This window comes from Thalassophryne amazonica, chromosome 17 (assembly GCF_902500255.1).
Source record: "Thalassophryne amazonica chromosome 17, fThaAma1.1, whole genome shotgun sequence".
Taxonomy (NCBI): domain Eukaryota; kingdom Metazoa; phylum Chordata; class Actinopteri; order Batrachoidiformes; family Batrachoididae; genus Thalassophryne; species Thalassophryne amazonica.
This window is the reverse complement of record NC_047119.1, coordinates 13,009,395-13,030,205: the sequence shown is the minus strand read 5'-3', so window position 1 is coordinate 13,030,205 and position 20,811 is coordinate 13,009,395. Positions and strand designations below refer to the sequence as shown.

The window sequence follows — 20,811 nt, the reverse complement described above, 5'->3', positions numbered from 1 at the left end:
AGCATGTCTATGGTATTTTCAATGTTAAAAGTTAGCATTAAGCAGTTGCAGCTGCCATCAAGTTCGGGTGCATTTGTTTTCAAATTGTAATATTTCTTAAATTTATTTTTGTTTATATATTAATAATCTAATGATTATTATATACAATTTTAGAGAAAGAGACAAAAAGAAATAGATCAATGTGCCAAGGAGGGACTCTCTTTAGGGTCAGTGACCCTATGGCCTTGTTTAGAGAAGTGTTTCATAAATATTAAAAAATTCCTATATTTGCAGTTTAGTTGAATAATAAATTGAATTTTGTCTCTTAATTGTATTTGTCTATAAGCACATGCAATATCAATATCAGTGCTCAGATGACAGTAGCTTCTGGGAAAGGTGCAAGTTGCAATAAACTGTGATGCCAAGCACTACGGATACATGCTATCCAGTCACAGCAGATGAAACTTTTTTTTTTACTACTGAGCAAACATCATTGTTAGACTTTTTTAGGTTCAATGATTCCACGGTGTATAGATGTTATGGCGTCAGTGACCCCATGGCCTTGGCGGAGGTTTGCACTCTCTGAGTGCATCTAGTTTGTAATTGTTTTTAATGATGTTTTCAGTGAATACAAATCATATGTTATGCTTGATCCTCGTCTCTTGACTTAGATTACTATTAATTTTGTATATATATATATATATATATATATATATATATATATATATATATATATATATATATATATATGAGGTCTGTTAGAAAACTATCCGACCTTTTTATTTTTTACAAAAACTATATGGATTTGAATCATGTGTGCTTGCATCAGCCAAGCTTGAACCTTCGTGCGCATGCATGAGTTTTTTCACGCCTGTCGGTTGCGTCATTCGCCTGTGAGCACGCTTTGAGTGAGCAGTGGTCCGTCCCCCTCGTCGGATTTTCATTGCGAGGAAAATGTCTGAACGATTTGGAGCTTTGCTGCATCAAATTTTTCAGAAACTGTGAGAGACCTCCAGGTGGAAACCATTCGGAAGATTCAGACGGCTTTCAGGGACGATTCTATGGGGATCACACAGATTAAGGAGTGTTACAACCGGTTTAAAGACGGCGCACAATGGCGGAGCGCGCCCCGCGCTCTGAGCGGTGATTGACAGGCTGAAACGACCAGATCATTTCCAACTAAATGCTGTGTTGATCCGGGACGTCGGATTCACATTCCACTGTTACAGGAGTTTTTGTCATAAAAAGACGTGCGGAGGAATTCACGCGTCGGGACAGAGCCGCTAATGGCGCGGGACAAAAAGCAACACCGTGATGAAGCCTCACAGGACATGTTGTGGCATGTTCAGCTCGTCTACAATTTCTCGGATAGTCACACGACTGAAAAGCCACCGAAAGCCGTCTGAATCTTCCGAATGGTGCAAGAGCTGGGCATGTTACAACATGTCCTGTGAGACCAACACGGAGGTGCTTTTGTCCTGCGCCATTAGCGGCTCCGTGGCGACTTCCTACGCTCCTCTTTCCATGACAAAAACTCCTGTAACAGTGGAATGTGGCGAAAAAGTGCTATGTGCACATCTTCTGCCATTTCTCTGGTAGTCAGACGACGTCCCGGGTCAAAACAGCATTCAGTTTGGAAATGATCTGGTCGTTTCAGCCTGTTGATCGCCGCTCGGAGCGCGGCGCACCCTCAGCCACTGTGCACCGTCTTTAAACTGGTTATAACACTCCTTAATCTGTGTGATCCCCATAGAATCGTCCCTGAAAGCCGTCAGAATTTTCCGAATGGCTTCCACCTGGAGGTCTCTCACAGTTTCTGGAAAAATTTGATGCAGCAAAGCTCCAAATTGTTCAGACATTTTCCTCGCAATGAAAATCTGATGAGGGCGGTGGACCACTGCTCACTCAAAGCCTGCTCACAGGCGAATAATGCAACCGACAGGCATGAAAAAACTCACGCATACGCACGAAGGTTCAAGCTTGGCTGATGCAAGTGCACATGATTCAAATCCTTATAGTTTTTCCAAAAAATAAAAAGGTCGGATAGTTTTCTAACAGACCTCGTGTATATATATATATATATATTTGTGGCCAATTTTCAGCCTTTACTATAGGGACAAGAAACAGAGATATGCAACAACGGTCACCAGAATGGGATTCGAACCTAAGGATGCTGCAAACTGCTTTTCGCACCATGCGACACACCCCTCAGTCATGAATGCCCCAACATTCCCTCTTTTTTGTTTTTGTTCATTATTCCTTATGTGTACCATTTAAGTAGCCTCTCATACAATGTTTGTTCCATTCTTCTGTTGTTGCTCTAGGCACCTCTTGAACGATGTTGCCAGAGCCACAGGCCAGTCCCGGCTTAGCTGAGGTCACAGCAAGGCTTATTAGTCCACAGTGCGCGTCAACAAATCATGACACATCCTGAATAAAGATTTTTTGTCGATCCATAATGCGCTGCTTAAAAAACAGCCTCAGATTTCTGAAAAGCGAAGGAAGAAGGGTAAAATATTGCCATTTATGTGAGATGATGACAGGCAAAGCTTATCAAACTCTGGCATGGACACTGTAAAAAAGAAAAAAAAAAAAGCAAAAACAAAACTCCTATGTGGCCTTTTCAGGAACTCTCCCGATGGTTTTAAATTCAGGGCTTTGACCCACTGAAGGCTGCCATGCATAATGTATGTCAGCGTGATCTGTCACATGCTTCCTTTCCTGCTTCCTGGGGAATAGATTTTGTATCCCTTGTGAGACTGTGGTTTCTCGCTCACAGACAAAGGTGCGCCTGTTCCGCCGCAGCTCACAGACTCCCTGTCTCTTCTCCTCCATGCTGCTTTTCCTGAATTCTGTTTTCTCTGAGTTATATACTCCCTGCACTTGGTTGTTTCTGCCTGCAGTGCATCACTCACATTTATATTTCCCCCAATAAGCTGTACTTCTGTCTCTCAGTTTTCCTGCGCCTTATGTTATCTCAAGTCTCTGTGCTATATATGAGCTTCTTTTATGAAGCTGCGTGTCACCACTCCGCCCTTCTGCCTTTCTGTTATTTCTGCACCCTTGCGTGTTCTCTCACTCTTTATTTTTCCTCTCATTTTGTCTTTGCTGCACTTGATGTATTTTGCCCCACAGTGTCTTCAGCTTTTTTCTTTATTCCTTGTTTTTTTATCTTCTTAACACAACCTGATCACTGACGGTTACACTGGGGATTATGCAGAACAACTTTTAATAGAAACTTGTTGACCATTATCTGATAAGTTTTAATACACTTTATCTGGAAAGTATTCACGGCGCTTCACTTTGTCCACATATGTTTGTTACAGCCTTTTTTCCAAAATGGATCAAATTCCTTTTTTTTCTCACATTTCTACACACAATACCCCATAATGACTATGGAAAAAGTCTCTATCATGAAGCTCAAAATTGTGCTCTGGTGCGTCGTGTTTCCAATGATCATCCTTGAAATTGCTGCATCACTGCAACAATCCATGAATCAAGCTTGAATGGTAGACTGGACAAATGGAAGGCACTCCTTGGTAAAAGGCAAATTGCCAAAAGGCACCTGAAGGACTCCCAGACCATCAGAAACAAAATTCTCTGTTGTGATGAGACAAAGGTTTTCAATGGCAGGAACTCGGAAACTAGTTAGGATTGAGGGAACGATGAATGCAGCAATGTACAGAGACATCCTGGATGAAAACCTGCTCCAGAGCCCTCTTGACATCAGACTGGACAGCAGAACAATGACCCTAAACACACAGCCAAGTTTTCAATGGACTGGCTTCAGGACAAGTCTGTGAGTGTCCTTGAGTGGCCCAGCCAGAGCCCAGACCTGAATCTGAGTGGACATGTCTGGAGAAATCTAAAAATGGCTGTGCACAAACACTCCCCATCCAACCTGATGGAGCTTGAGAGGTGCTGCAAAGAGGAATGGGCCAAACATAGGTGTGCCAAGCTTGTGGCATCATATTAAAGAACACTTCATAGTATAATTGCTGCCATAGGTGCATCAACAAAATATTGAGCAGATGGTGTGAATGCTTACAGTGAGGAAAATAAGTATTTGAACACCCTGCGCTTTTGCAAGTTCTCCCACTTAGAAATCATGGAGGGGTCTAAAATTTTCATCTTAGGTGCATGTCCACTATGAGAAACATAATCCAAAAAAAAAATAAAAAATCCGGAAATCACAATGTATGATTTTTTAATAATTTATTTGCATGTTACTGCTGCAAATAAGTATTTCAATACCTGCCAATCAGCAGAAATTCTGGCCCTCAAAGACCTGTTAGTCTGCCTCTAAAAAGTCCACCGCCACTCTGCTTATTATTCAAAATTAGAAGCACCTATTTGAGGTCGTTATCTGCATAAAGACACCTGTCCACCCCACACAATCAGTAAGACTTCAACTACTAACATCGCTAAGACCAAAGAGCTGTCTAAAGACACCAGAGACAAAATTGTAGACCTCCACAAGGCTGGAAAGGGCTATGGGGCAATTGCCAAGCAGCTTGTTGAAAAAAGATCAACTGTTGGAGCAAGTATTAGAAAATGGAAAAAGCTCGTGGTCTATCAGTGATCCTAAGAAAGGTGAGGAATCAGCCCAGAACTGTTTCAGCACCGCTGTTTCCAAGGTTATTGTGGGTAATACACTAAGACGTCATGGGTTAAAATCATGCATGACACGGAAGGTTCCCCTGCTTAAATCAACACACATCCAGGCCCGTCTTAAGTTTGCCCATGACCATTTGGATGATCCAGAGGAGTCATGGGAGAAAGTTATGTGGTCAGATGAGACCAAAATAGAACTTTTTGGTCTTAATTCCACACACCGTGTTTGGAGGAAGAAGAATGCTGAGTACCATCCCAAAAACACCGTCCCTACTGTGAAGCATGGGGGTGGAAGCATCATGCTTTGGGGGTGTTTTTCTGCACATGGGACAGGACGACTGCACTGTATTAAGGAGAGGATGACCGGGGCCATGTATTGCGAAATTTTGGGAAACAGCCTCCTTTTCTCAGTTAGAGCATTGAAGATGGGTCGTGGATGGGTCTTCCAACATGAAAATAACCCGAAGCACACAGCCAGGATAACCAAGGAGTGGCTCTGTAAGAAGCATATCAAGGTTCTGGAGTGGCCTAGCCAATCTCCAGACCTAAACCCAATAGAAAATCTTTGGAGGGAGCTCAAACTCCGTGTTTCTCAGTGACAGCCCAGTAACCTGGCTGATCTAGAGAAGATCTGTGTGGCGGAATGGGCCAAAATCCCTGCTGCAGAGTGTGCAAACCTGGTGAAGAACTACAGGAAACTTTTGACCTCTGTAATTGCAAACAAAGGCTACTGTACCAAATATTAACACTGATTTTCACAGGTGTTGAAATACTTAGTTGCAGCAGTAACATACAAATAAATTATTTTAAAAAATCATACATTGTGATTTCTGTTTTTTTTTGTTTTGTTTTTTTAAGATTTTCTCTCACAGTGGACATGCACCTAAGATGAAAATTTCAGACCCCTCCATGATTTCTAAGTGGGAGAACTTAGAGGGTGTTCAAATACTTATTTTCCTCACTGTATGTACATGTGATTTCTTACTTTTATATTTTTAATAAATTTAAAAAAAATCATTTTGTCATTATGGGGTGTTGTGAGTAGAATTGGTAACACTTTACTTGAAGGTATTGTCATAGTACAGACATAACACTGTCATAACTGTTACATGACACAGTCATGAAAGTGTCGTAAACTTTATGTCAATGTCATAAATATTTATGACTGTTGTCATTAAGTGTCATTCGGTTTTATAATGACAGCTTGACATTTTTTTGGGTTGTCTTGATTATAACAAATTGACTTTAATCAAAGTGACATGACCAGAAGTTGTCTTTGGCCTTTTTGGTCTTCGCTTGTATGCCGAGTTGTCAACTTGTCGTTACAAAAACGAATGACACTTAATGACACAGTCATAGATGTTTATGACATTGACATAAAGCTTATGACATCTTCATGACTGTCATGTAACAGTTATGACAGTATCATGTCACTGTTATGACGATACCTTCAAGTAAAGTGTTAATGTAGAATTTTGTGGAAGAAAATGAATTCTCTCTATTTTAGAATAAGACTGTAACATAACAAAATGTGGAAAAAGTGTACTTTCTGGTGGCATGGTATATAAAATATATTTACATACAAATAATGTGTTTGTTGCCTCTTTTACACACTTGTGAAATGGGTTAAATTGTTTTTCAATAATCTTGACAATACATAAGTAATTTCAGACTGCTGGTATAATCACAGCAAACCAACAATAATAGGTTTTTTTTTTTTTACAGTATTTTGACAGGAATTCTTTACAATTTGGAACTGCAACTGTCCCTTCGTGTTTATTGCACCTAAGTGACTCTCTTGTCCCTGGCTATAAATGCAGGACAGAGTGTGACAAGTGTTATCCCATGTTCTGCTCATCTTCTTTTTATTACCGATTTCACTTTACACCTCGGTGCACTCTTTCACCTCTCCCCAGGCTCACGTCCTCGTGACTGTGGTGATCTGTACGCCAGCGGTCAGAGAGAGGATGGCATCTACTCTGTGTTTCCTGTCCACCACCCTGCAGGCTTCCAGGTCTACTGTGACATGACCACAGATGGAGGAGGCTGGACGGTGAGTCACGGAGCAGCACAGAGTCACAGCTGTTAACGTGGACACAGATACATCTTCAGTCCCTAAAATATGCAATGCAGTTATTATTTGTATTTAATTTTAGCTTTTCTTTTGCAAAAAAAAAAAAAAAAAAAGGCAGGATTTTAAGCATTTCATTTATGAAGTATTGCTTTTGAACGTTATTGATAAAATTGGCATCCAAAACATTTTTATTATTTGTCTTTTTATTATTATATATCTTGCCCCCCCTCCATACACATATAGAATATATATATATATATATATATATATATATATGTTTAATTTTGTAGAAAAAAAGCAGATCACAGACATGACACAAAACTAAAGTCATTTCAAATGGCAACTTTCTGGCTTTAAGAAACACTATAAGAAATCAAGAAAAAAAGATTGTGGCAGTCAGTAACGGTTACTTTTTTAGACCAAGCAGAGGAAAAAAATATGGAATCACTCAATTCTGAGGAAAGAATTGTGGAATCACCCTGTAAATTTTCATCCCCCAAATTAACACCTGCATCAAATCAGATCTGCTCATTGACATTGACCCTATGCCATGACATTGACCCTATGTGTCTTTTTGCAAGGAATGTTTTTGCAGTTTTTGCTCTATGGCAAGATGCATTATCATCTTGAAAAATGATTTCATCATCCCCAAACATCCTTTCAATTGTCCAAAATATCAACATAAACTTGTGCAATTATTGATGATGTAATGACAGCCATCTCCCCAGTGCCTTTACCTGACATGCAGCCCCATATCATCAATGACTGTGGAAATTTACATGTTCTCTTCAGGCAGTCATCTTTATAAATCTCATTGGACACCAAACAAAAGTTCCAGCATCATCACCTTGCCCAATGCAGATTCGAGATTAATCACTGAATATGACTTTCATCCAGTCATCCACAGTCCACAATTGCTTTTCCTTAGCCCATTGTAACCTTGTTTTTTTCTGTTTAGGTGTTAATGATGCCTTTCGTTTAGCTTTTCTGTATGTAAATCCCATTTCCTTTAGGCGGTTTCTTACAGTTCGGTCACAGACGTTGACTCCAGTTTCCTCCCATTCGTTCCTCATTTGTTTTGTTGTACATTTTTCGATTTTTGAGACATATTGCTTTAAGTTTTCTGTCTTGACGCTTTGATGTCTTCCTTGGTCTACCAGTATGTTTGCCTTTAACAACCTTCCCATGTTGTTTGTATTTGGTCCAGAGTTTAGACACAGCTGACTGTGAACAACCAACATCTTTTGCAACATTGCGTGATGATTTACTCTCTTTTAAGAGTTTCATAATCCTCTCCTTTGTTTCAATTGACATCTCTCGTGTTGGAGCCATGATTCATGTCAGTCCACTTGGTGCAACAGCTCTCCAAGGAGTGTTCACTCCTTTTTAGATGCAGACTAACGAGCAGATCTGATATGATGCAGGTGTTAGTTTTGGGGATGAAAATTTACAGGGTGATTCCATAATTTTTTCCTCAGAATTGAGTGATTCCATATTTTGTTCCTCTGCTTGGTCTAAAAAAGTCACCCTTACTGACTGCCACAATCTTTTTTTTTCTTGATTTCTTATAGTGTTTCTTAAAGCCAGAAAGTTGCCATTTGAAATGACTTTAGTTTTGTGTCATGTCTGTGATCTGCTTTTTTCTACAAAATTAAACAACTGAATGAACATCCTCCGAGGCAGGTGATTCCATAATTTTTGCCAGGGGTTGTATATATATATATATATATATATATATATATATATATATATATATATATATATATATATATATACACTAGCTGGGGTACCCAACGTTGCCCGGGTTAACCTGTTTTAGACATAAGCCAAATGCCAATCATTTTAATCAAAACAATTGCCCAACATTTGTTTTTGTAATGCTGATGTCTTATAAATATAATAGTTAATGGGCTAAAGTTTGTCCAGCAGAACTATAAGAGGTGGACTCCCCAAACTAAGTGGAAATACTTGGTTGAAAGACAAACACATTTGAAGTCCTTCATGCAGACTTTGTTTTGCAATCACATTTATAACAAAATTCCACACAAAAGGTAGGTAACAGTAAATGTAAATATCAATGAACCAAAATTGAGGTAGTGGTGTATTTCACAGTTTTTACATTGCAATTTTATAAACATAAAATGAATGTATTCAGACAGGAAGGGAAAATTGCATAGGACAGTCAGGTGCTTAACAGTTGAGAACATAAAGTAGCTGAAGGAAGGGATTAAATAAACAGATGGCCAACACATATACAGGGTTGGAAATTTGAATCTGCCTGTTCATACCCACAGCATCAGCCTAAGCATGTTGTTTTGCTGAGTGTGCTGTGGCTGTGCTGTGCTGAGTGTGCTGTAGAAAGTGATTAAATAAACAGAGATGGCCAACACATATACAGGGCTGGACATTTGAATCTGCCTGGTCATACCCACAGCCAGCTATTTTGGGGTAATTTTCAGTTCAACTTAAAAAAAAAATGGTACCAGTTTGTTCCCCATGTCATGAGGATTCAGAATATATATAGTTTTTAGGGCTACATATTATAGTTTGGGAGTTCATCCCGGACAGACAGAAAAACAGACAGAAGTGGCAGCATGAAAAGCATATGGTACAACACTGTATGGTCTTTGATAAATGGCTATTTTGGGGGTAATTTTCAGTTCAACATAAAAAAAAAATGGTACCAGTTTGTTCCCCATGTCATGATTCAGAATATATATCGTTTTTAGGGCTACATATTATACTTTGGGAGTTTATCGCACATGGTACAACACTGTATGGTCTTACATAAATGACTATTATGGGGTAATTTTCAGTTCAACTTTTAAAAAAAGTGGTACCAGTATAGTTTTTAGGGCTACATATTATAGTTTGGGAGTTTATCCCAGACAGACAGATGTAGCCCTTTATGTATATAGATATATGTGTGTGTGTGTGTGTGTGTGTGAGTGAGTATGTATGTATTTTGTTGTACACCATAGATTGTTACTGCCTCTAAAGCACTGTTCTGTTTCATATACTGTATTATCACTTTTTAGAGAGTACTGTGTTGATACGGATAATTGCACATTGATTTAAATTAACCAGTGGTGGGCACAGATAACCAAAAAATTAACTTCGATAACAGATAATCAGATAACTGAAAAGTTATCTTAGATAAAGATAAAACAATAAACCACCCAAAAATGTATAGAAAGTTACAGATAACAGATAAATTCCAATATTACCTCTGACACATCTACAACTAGCAGTAGAACAAATTTAATTGCTTACAATAATATTAAAAAATAAAAACAGACCCCAACAATGAGACCACACTTTTCTTTCTACATTCTGCTCCTGCTAGAAGCCATTATTTACTACAGAGCTCCCAACACAGAGGCACTCCAAGAGCAGCCATAAAGCCAACTCTCTATCAATTATGACACTCCGGTCAGGCGCAGGTCTTGAAAAATAATGTCATGCTGACTTATGGTTTTGATTATAAATCACATTAATACCGATAGAATAACTCCATTAATGTCAATTATGTCATTTGTACAAAGTTAAAATATAACATATATCTTTTAATGTTGAGTAATGCACTAATCCTGAAGTTTTGTAACAAACAGACAGATCGCAAAGGATTCTGGGTAAAAGTGCCTCTTTCTGGAGCGAGGCAGAGGGGAAGGCGAAGGGCTACAAATCCCTCCGTTTGGAGGGGTAGGAGGAGCTTACTGCTGTCTCTGAAAAACAAACATGGTGCCGAAAGAGCCGCACAAATGAAGTGGCTTTCATTACAAATTACGCTGTTTAGAAAGTTATAACTTGCCAAAAAACTTTACAGGCAGTTGTCTATGACAGCAGCGTGTCTGCTGCTGGATGCATGTTGTGTATGTTGTCGTTCTGAAGAATATCGTAATGTCGCTCGTGCGCTGCGTTATAATGCACATACACACGAATGCTACGATAAGACACTTTCATATCTCACAACGGAGAAAATCATGATAAAGTGTAAGCACGTTAATTTGTATGTTCATAAATCTTTGGATAATATCAATCCCTGCTGTTGGATTTCAAGGTCTGTAACACGTGTGTATTTTGTAAACAAACGGAGCCCTGAACACACTCATCTAATAAGCTTTCAGGCAGAAAATGAAAAGTTTCATCAATGGGAATAAGTTGGAAAATATATACACACACGTGTATATGTGTAACACATAACCTGACGTCCTAATAGACTGATATTATTTGTCAAGGAAATTTCTAAAGGAAATAAGGCTGGATGCAAAAAATGGGAGAATTTGAAAAAGAAATAAGGTTCAAGAGAGTTTTAGGCACTAGAGTTTAATGCTGTTGTCCGTGGAGCCTGAACAGAGTGTCTGAAATGCATTTGTCCTGTCGTGATGTACTGAGATTACATCATCCTACCCAAAATGCATTGCGGGTCACAGGATGTGCTCACAAAACCTTAAAAATTAGCACGTTACTTTAAAACTAAAACATATATCTGATATTTTCACTTAATAAAACTCAGACATGACAGTAATTTTAAATAACTTGTCCAAAATTTGTTTGGTTAAAATTTGAACCATAAGTTAAAAACGTATGCCTGGTTTTTAAAGTTATCTAAAAAGATAATCTGATAAAGAAAACATTATCTTTGATAATTATCTGTTATTGGATTATCAGAAGTGTGCCCACCACTGAAATTAACATGGTAAGTTGTAACAAAAGTAAAAGAAGAAACAGGTTCAGGTTTGAGTGTACACCTGCTTTATTCATGTAATATAATGAATTATAGCCACAACTGTTCCCTGTGCAGGGAGAAAGGAAATGGGGAAATCCTCAACAACAGAATCTAGGTAGCTTAATACCTTGGCAAAATAGAAAGACTACACTGTTCTTAACATTTGTCAGTTTTATTTGGAGAAAAAGACAAAACTGCAGGCTTTCTCTCATCCATCCACATCCAACCACTTTCCCCTAAAGTTCAGTTGCAAATCATTATGCAAATTTTGGAGGCTGTTTGACACATAACTGCTCAGAAAAAATGTAATGGAAGAAAAACTTTTCAAATTCCTTTTTTTTGGTCACACAGTTTTTCTCCTTTTCCATTTGTCCCCTCACCTTACCACCCTATATTTGTGCACAGAGTTTGGGTTAAAATTTGTCTCATTGCAGAAAAACTATAAATCACTGTAAATATTCAAATAACTGAAAGCAGCCCAGAACAAGTGTTATCAGACTTTTTTTTTTTTTTTTTCCGAAAGTCAAAATTAAATTTAGGACAGACATTACAATAATTGTGTAGTAAATTTAACTAGCTGAAAGTGTCTGCTCCAAGCATTCCAGCAAAAAAACAAGGTTTTTGTTTTCCTCCATATTAACTAATCTATATATATATATGCACTGCTTTACAGTGCATATATATATATATATATATATATATATATATATATATATATATATATATATGCACTGCTTTACAGTGCATCTATAAATTATTCACAGCGTTTCACTTTTTCCAGCCTTATTAGAAAAATTGATGAAATTATTATTATTAATATTTTCCCCAAAGTTCTGCACACAATAACCCATAATGACAATGTGGAAAAAGTCTTTTTGAGATTTAAAAAAAAAAAAAAACCTTAGAAATCACATGTACATAAGTGTTCACAGCCTTTGCCATGAAGCTCAAAACTGAGCTTAGGTGCATCCCGTTTCACTGATCAACCTTGATGTTTCTACAGCTTAATTGGAGTTCACCTGGGGTAAATTCAGTTGATTGGACAAGATTTGGAAAGGCACAAGTTCCCACAGTTGACAGTAGATGTCAGAGCACAAGCCAAGCTTGAAGTCAAACAATTGGCCCGCAGAACTCCAAGACAGGGTTGTCTCAGGGCATAAATGAGGGCAAGGGTACAAAAACATTTCTGGTGCTTTGAAGGTTCCAATGAGCACAGTTGCATCCATCATCCATAAATGGAAGACATTCAGATCCACTAGGACTCTTCCTAGAGCTGGCTGCCCCTCTAAACTGAGTGACAATAATAATAATAATAATAATGGTTACTCAGCCAGAGCTCCAAAATCCCTTTGTGGAGAGAGAAGAATCTTCCAGAAAGACAACCACCTCTGCAGAAATCCAATAATCAGGCCTGTATGGAAGAGTGGGCAGACAGAAGCCACTCCTTAGTAAAAGCCATGTGGCAGCCCACCTGGAGTTTGCCAAAAGGCACCTGAAGGACTCTCAAACCATGAGAAACAAACTTCTGTGGTTTGATGAAGCAAAAATTGAACTCTTTGACATGAATGCCAGGCATTATGTTTGGACAAAACCAGGCACCATCGCTACAGTGAAGAATGGTGGTGGCAGCATCATGTTGTGGGGATGTTTATTTTTAATTTGCAAAAAAACAAACAAACAAACAAAAAAACAACTTTTTTTTCATTTTGTCTTTTTTGTTGTGAGTAGAATTTTGAATGAACAAACATATTTCCTCCATTTTGGACTAAGGCTGTAATGTAAAAATTCTGGGAACAGTGAAGCACTGTGAATAGTTTCCGGATACACTCATAAGACATTTTATTATGAATTAAGGCCTTATTTTTAGATTTACAAATTCAATGCCTTTTCATGCTTTTTAGGTATTTGAGTTGACCGCGATCCACTTCTAAACTGCATCAGATTCCTTAATGAGATGTTGCTTTCACTTAATTTAGTACAATAATAGAAACCTTCTAACCTGTCCAACATCCATTTGGATGTTAATTACACATTATTGAAGAACTGCATTCATCTACCATGCAATAAAAGTAACAGAAACATTACACTGATTGTGTGTTTGTTTGTTCCACTATTTCTGTGAGATGTTTTGGCCAATTTCCACCAAACTTGCTATGTAGACTGACCCCAGAATTACACTTGACAGGTTTCACTGGGGTCAGATATTAATAATAATAAAAATAATAACAACAAGAGCAAACTGAGATGTCTGATGCCCACCAATCTGGATCTGGAGCCTTGGATTTACCTAGTAAGTTTAAATTTTCCAAAGATGAATCACTCGGGTCAAAGTGATGTTTGTTGTGTTTTTTGCTGGCATACTTTTCCCAGGTCCTTTGTTTTCTGGTTTCTACCAAACTTCGTATGTCATTGAAGGTTGGTTCCAAGATTAATGTTAAGTCAAGGAATTCCACACGATTTGGCCCAACTTCTCTATTTCACAGTTGTGAATCTTGTGCCACCTCATGGTCCGTGAGTCACGTGAGAGGTCAATTTCAGCAGAGTTCCAATCCAGGGCGCAGTGTAAACACACCTCAGGAAGTATGGACAACATCAGGGCATGGCAGAAGTCCATTACAGGTGCTACCCCTCCTCTAGATAACCCTCCCAACTTGAGAGAATGTGTTATCATCATAATCGCTCATGAACTCGCTGGATCAACGCCATCCACATCTTTGCTAGCCATTGTTTACATTTGCTGTGAGACACTGGAACTCTGCTGGTGCCGCCGTGCATTCTGCGAAGTGCAGGGGGATTATGAGGAACATTAAATTACAAAATGTGAAACTCACGGAGGTTCATTCCAGAATTGCCCTAGCAAGGTCAGCCAATCATTCTCATTTGGGTGAAGATCAAGGTCTTGGGGTCAAATGTCATACTGCAGTACACACACACACACACACATGCATGCATGCACATGAATGTATGGAACAAGTTAAATTTTGGACAGGATTCTAATCAAGATGCAAATCAAGTAAATCCAAATATGAAAAAAAAAAAAATCAAGTGTATTTACCTCCAAAATCTGCTTTATTTGCTCATTTTGTAACCCACAAGTTTCTTTTACATTTTCTATGGAGCCACAGTGATAACATCTGTATTGAGAATGCAGGGAACCTCGTCTTATCTCATCAAGGTCTTTAATGGATCTTTTGAAGAACAAAGGGCACATATTTCAATTGAACCTTCGGGAAACCACCTCTTCTCTTTGATATTCTCTTTTGAGAATGTTTGTCGTGTGCTCGTATTAAGTCAGAATGTCAACACGTAGCCTGCTCAAAGGAATGTCAGCCAAAGGAGAGAGATAGGGGCAACAAAATCCACGACAAAGCGCATTCAGCCCGAGTGTCAGTGGCAAGGCCTTTTGTTAACCGCCATCATAATAAATGGGGGAATTAAATAAAAAAAGAAATTCATCTGATATTTGCTGATGTGCTAATGTGAAATTTTAAATGGCATGTTGTGTGTGCATATCTCTTTGTTGTGAGATACCAATGGGGGGGCGGGGGGAAGAAACGTGTACATTATCGGACTGGATGTCAGACAGTTTTTTCCCGGTTTTGTGAATCTTGAGAGGATGTCTGTATTCTTAAAAGGTAAGAGCACTGATAGAAATGGGATATTTAGAGATCCTTTAAGTGCATTTTTCACCCTTTGATCAAACATCACTCAGTTTTCTCACCCTGCTTAAAGTAAAGTTGTTTAAGTGGGACTGCATACTGGAAGCATCGCGTCTTTTGGGAATGACAGACAGCGAGGTGAACAAACATTGACTCAAATCCATCACACATTGAGTAAAACATCACACATGTGACACATTTGAATAAAACATCAAAGAGCTGATTTTGACCTTGTTCATAAAACTCTTCAGGGACGCGCTACAATAATGTACAAATAATGAATGTTTGAGTTCAATGGTACAAATATTTCATGGGGTGAAAGCTGGAACACACCATTCAACTCAGCTTTTCGTTGTTGAATGGTGTGTTCCAGCTTTCACCAAATTAAATATTTGTTACATTCAAAGAATGTAAAAACATTCATTGTTTGTTTTATATAATGACTAAAATAATTCCTTGTCATTTGATATTTTATTAATTTATAAACAACAGAAAAGGGACTGACATTTTGGTGTTCCACGGCTGCTGAAGTCCAAATTGTGACATGTAGTCCAGTGATGCCATGCACTGACTTCAGACTTCAATTAAAAAAAGGCAAAAAACACTTTGTGTAGTTCCTCAGTCCAGCCAAAAATCACGTCATCTTTTCATCTGAAGAGTTCTTCATGCATCCAGACAGCTTACAGCAGAGTGGATTTTGTGTGTATGTGTGTGTTATAAAAATTAGCAGCGTCAGTTATAACAATCAAATCGTCGTGCAATGCAAATGCAAAGCAACACAAATAGGATGAATTAATCCATGTCATGTGACATGTAAAACACCAATCAAATGACAAGGATTCACTCAACCATTATATCAATATTATTGATGAACTGATGAAGAGAAGCCAAAATGTCTTACTTTCACTTTACTCCAGGTTGTGTAAAGTCTTAATTTGCATAGAGCTGCTGTATTACTGTGGTTCTTTGTTTTTTCATGTACTCTTGAAAATGCATCGAGTGTATAGCTATCTATCTAATAGATGGATAGAGTCAGGTCCAGAAATTGTTGTCATCATCGTGGCAATCCGTCAGTGGTGAGGCAGATTGTCTATGATCCATTCCTGGACAGGATGGTGGACATGCCTCTGCATGGGTTTGCTTAATGTGGGAATGTCATTGCCCACTGAGAAACACACGGTTCTTGACCGATCCTTAGCCTGGTCCGTTACCTGCAAAATCTCAGCCTATTGGGGTCTGCGGACCTGCTGCACCCTTAAGCTGCCTTGGCAGCCGATGGGTGACAAGCCATCACCTCTTCCATGTGGTCCGCTGTTGAAGGCTTCATGTTTCAGCAGTGTGTCATGATCAGGGTTCCTGTTGGGCCTCCGTGGTTACTATAGCAGCTACGGGGCACACAAGGTCAATAATGTATTTCATTCCAACACGCAGTCTCCTAGTTGATTCATTATACCAGGTGTCACAGCATGGATGAGGAGTTGAATTTTGGCACCCAGATGTAATTGGACAGTGACACAGATGTGACAAGGTAGGCAACTGCACAGGGTAGATTTTCAGATTTTCAAAGTTATTGGACAAACTAAACATGTCGTTGTTGTTGTTGTTGTTCATTCGGCTGCTCTCTGTGTTTGTTCCGGGTCACCACAGCGGATACAGCCCGATCCGCATTGGGAATTGGCACAAGTTTTACACCGGATGCCCTTCCTGATGCAACTCCAGTTTTACCTGGAGAAACACACACAGCTGCTGGTATTCCAAAGAGGTTTTCATCCAAGTACTAACCAGATCCTGCTCTGATTAGCTTCTGAGATCTGACGGGATCAGGCTTACACAGAGCAGACCAGCTGCAATAGGATTTAAATTAATACAATTCAATTTACTGCTAGTTTTCATTAGACATGTCTCGCAATGGATATATAAACATTTCAAAGTCACTGAATATGTTATGGCCTTTTGCATCAATTGTGAAGTATGGCATTGCATAGTAAAAATATCTGGAATCTGCAGTTCTCAAAAACTGAGTGACCATGCAGAAAGGAGATGATTGAGGGAAGCCACCAAGACATTCATGATAACTCTGAAGGAGCTGTAGGCTTTTGTAGCTATGAGTGGAAAATTGTTGTGGTTAGAGGTCCGGATGGGACCAGACCATTACAGGTGATGGACTTGAACACTAGGGAGCAAGAACCAGAACAGGTTGTGAACAAAAAGAGATTTATTTTCAATAAAAATAACTGAGGTGCTGAGCTGGAGGAAGCCTACTGAGCCGAGACCGGGCCCACATATAGTGGTGGATGAGGAACTAGGAGGAGGGAGGAGAACAGAGGTGAGTGATTGCACTCGTAACACTGGGAGCCCTCAACACAACAGCTCACTGTTGGCTTAAGGCAGGAACGTTTACAATTCATGAATTCTCATCAGAGATCAAAGGTCAGCTGCCGCGCATCTTGTGATGCAGTTCCAATAAAGCTGGACTCAACTTTGAAAATGACTTGGAAAGTTCTGGTGGTTCTGCATCAGAGCTCATACACTTTTTGGAAAACAGTTCTTGGAAACAGTTCTTGGAAACAGTTCTTGGCCATGCGCAGTCACAAATAGGAGCAGAGTGAGAACGGGATCTCACAGACATGCAGGAACTTAGCTGAACATGTCAGAGCTATGCACTCTGAGGCTGAGAGCAGATGAGGTCCGAAGTGATGTTGTGCAGAAGGTGGCATGGGAGCGTGTGAGTCCAGAATTACTTCATACCTTAGACCTCAGACCTCAACAGTTTTTTGAAGAACTCAACCCTTTTATTTGACCCTCTACTGGTGGTTGGCTCTCACTGCGGTATCGTATCACTTCCTGTTCCGGAGCACAGCGGTGTTTTGCTGTATCTGTTAGCTGTTTAATCTGCACAGTTAGATTGCTCTAGATAACTAGATAACGATTTGTTTCACAGTGTAATCTTCACGTGCCTTAACTAAAGCACTCCCTCTGCTGAATCACCTCTAAATTATTTACACATTATTCACTTTGTGTGTTTGTAGGAATCCGCTAGCTTAGCACAGCTACTAGCTCTTAGCCGATTTAGCATGGCGGCTTCTCCTGTCTCTCCCGCACTTTTCTGCTCTGGGTGTGAAATGTTTAGTTATTCCTCGGCCTCCTTTAGCAGTAATGGTACTTGTGATAAGTGTAGCTTATTCGTAGCTTTGGAGGCCAGGCTGGTCGAATTGGAGACTCGGCTCCACACCGTGGAAAATTCTACAGCTAACCAGGCCCCTGTAGTCAGTGCGGACCAAGGTAGCTTAGCCGCCGTTAGTTCCCTTCCAGCAGATCCCGAGCAGCCGGGAAAGCAGGCCGACTGGGTGACTGTGAGGAGGAAGCATAGCCCTAAACAGAAGCCCCGTGTACACCGCCAACCCGTTCACATTTCTAACCATTTTTCCCCACTCGGCGACACACCCACCGAGGCTCAAACTCTGGTTATTGGCGACTCTGTTTTGAGAAATATGAAGTTAGCGACACCAGCAACCATAGTCAATTGTCTTCCGGGGGCCAGAGCAGGCGACATTGAAGGAAATTTGAAACTGCTGGCTAAGGCTAAGCGTAAATTTGGTAAGATTGTAATTCACGTCGGCAGTAATGACACCCGGTTACGCCAATCGGAGGTCACTAAAATTAACATTGAATCGGTGTGTAACTTTGCAAAAACAATGTCGGACTCTGTAGTTTTCTCTGGGCCCCTCCCCAATTGGACCGGGAGTGTCATGTTTAGCCGCATGTTCTCCTTGAATTGCTGGCTGTCTGAGTGGTGTCCAAAAAATGAGGTGGGCTTCATAGATAATTGGCAAAGCTTCTGGGGAAAACCTGGTCTTATTAGGAGAGACGGCATCCATCCCACTTTGGATGGAGCAGTTCTCATTTCTAGAAATCTGGCCAATTTTCTTAAATCCTCCAAACCATGACTATCCAGGGTTGGCACCAGGAAGCATAGTTGTAGTCTTACACACCTCTCTGCAGCTTCTCTCCCCCTGCCATCCCCTCATTACCCCATCCCCGTAGAGACGGTGCCTGCTCCCAGACCACCAATAACCAGTAAAAATCTATTTAAGCATAAAAGTTCACAAAGAAAAAATAATATAGCACCTTCAACTGCACCACAGACTAAAACAGTTAAATGTGGTCTATTAAACATTAGGTCTCTCTCTTCTAAGTCCCTGTTAGTAAATGATATAATAATTGATCAACATATTGATTTATTCTGCCTTACAAAAACCTGGTTACAGCAGGATGAATATGAGAGTTTCTCTGTGAATTTTCAGACCTTTTGTCTGACTTAGTGCTTAGCTCAGATAAGATAATTATAGTGGATGATTTTAACATCCACACAGATGCTGAGAATGACAGCCTCAACACTGCATTTAATCTATTATTAGACTCAATTGGCTTTGCTCAAAATGTAAATGAGTCCACCCACCACTTTAATCATATCTTAGATCTTGTTCTGACTTATGGTATGGAAATTGAAGACTTAACAGTATTCCCTGAAAACTCCCTTCTGTCTGATCATTTCTTAATAACATTTACATTTACTCTCATGGACTACCCAGCAGTGGGGAATAAGTTTCATTACACTAGAAGTCTTTCAGAAAGCGCTGTAACTAGGTTTAATGATATGATTCCTTCTTTATGTTCTCTAATGCCATATAACAACACAGTGCAGAGTAGCTACCTAAACTCTGTAAGTGAGATACAGTATCTCGTCAATAGTTTTACATCCTCATTGAAGACAACTTTGGATGCTGTAGCTCCTCTGAAAGTGCCTGACTCCGTGGTATAACTCACAAACTCGCAGCTTAAAGCAGATAACCCGCAAGTTGGAGAGGAAATGGCGTCTCACTAATTTAGAAGATCTTCACTTAGCCTGGAAAAAGAGTCTGTTGCTCTATAAAAAAAGCCCTCCGTAAAGCTAGGACATCTTACTACTCATCACTAATTGAAGAAAATAAGAACAACCCCAGGTTTATTTTCAGCACTGTAGCCAGGCTGACAGTAAGAGCTCTATTGAGCCGAGTATTCCTTTAACTTTAACTAGTAATGACTTCATGACTTTCTTTACTAATAACATTTTAACTATTAGAGAAAAAAATTACTCATAACCATCCCAAAGACGTATCGTTATCTTTGGCTGCTTTCACTGATGCCGGTATTTGGTTAGACTCTTTCTCTACGATTGTTCTGAGTTATTTTCATTAGTTACTTCCTCCAAACCATCAACATGTCTATTAGACCCCATTCCTACCAGGCTGCTCAAGGAAGCCCTACCATTAATTAATGCTTCAATCTTAAATATGATCAATCTATCTTTATTAGTTGGCTATGTACCACAGGCTTTTAAGGTGGCAGTAATTAAACCACTTGGCCGCACAAATCTTAGAAACATGGTGTCTAACCAGATCCTTACTCTGGATGGCATTACCCTGACCTCTAGTAATACTGTGAGAAATCTTGGAGTCATTTTTGATCAGGATATGTCATTCAATGTGCATATTAAACAAATATGTAGGACTGCTTTTTTGCATTTGCACAATATCTCTAAAATTAGAAAGGTCTTGTCTCAGAGTGATGCTGAAAAACTAATTCATGCATTTATTTCCTCTAGGCTGGACTATTGTAATTCATTATGATCAGGTTTTCCTAAAAGTTCCCTGAAAAGCCTTCAGTTAATTCAAAATGCTGCAGCTAGAGTACTGACAGGGACTAGAAGGAGAGAG

The 20,811-nt window shown here is 39.4% G+C and overlaps 1 protein-coding gene across 2 annotated transcripts in view; it reads left to right on the top strand.

Moving 5' to 3' along the window:
- fibcd1 (fibrinogen C domain containing 1) overlaps positions 1 to 20,811 on the top strand; it is a 367,422-nt gene that overhangs the window by 162,772 nt on the left and 183,839 nt on the right. For both annotated transcript variants that reach the window (XM_034192108.1, XM_034192107.1), the window contains one exon: positions 6,510 to 6,646. In XM_034192108.1, the coding sequence (XP_034047999.1) occupies positions 6,510 to 6,646 (137 nt within the window). The remainder of the gene's footprint in view (positions 1 to 6,509; positions 6,647 to 20,811) is intronic.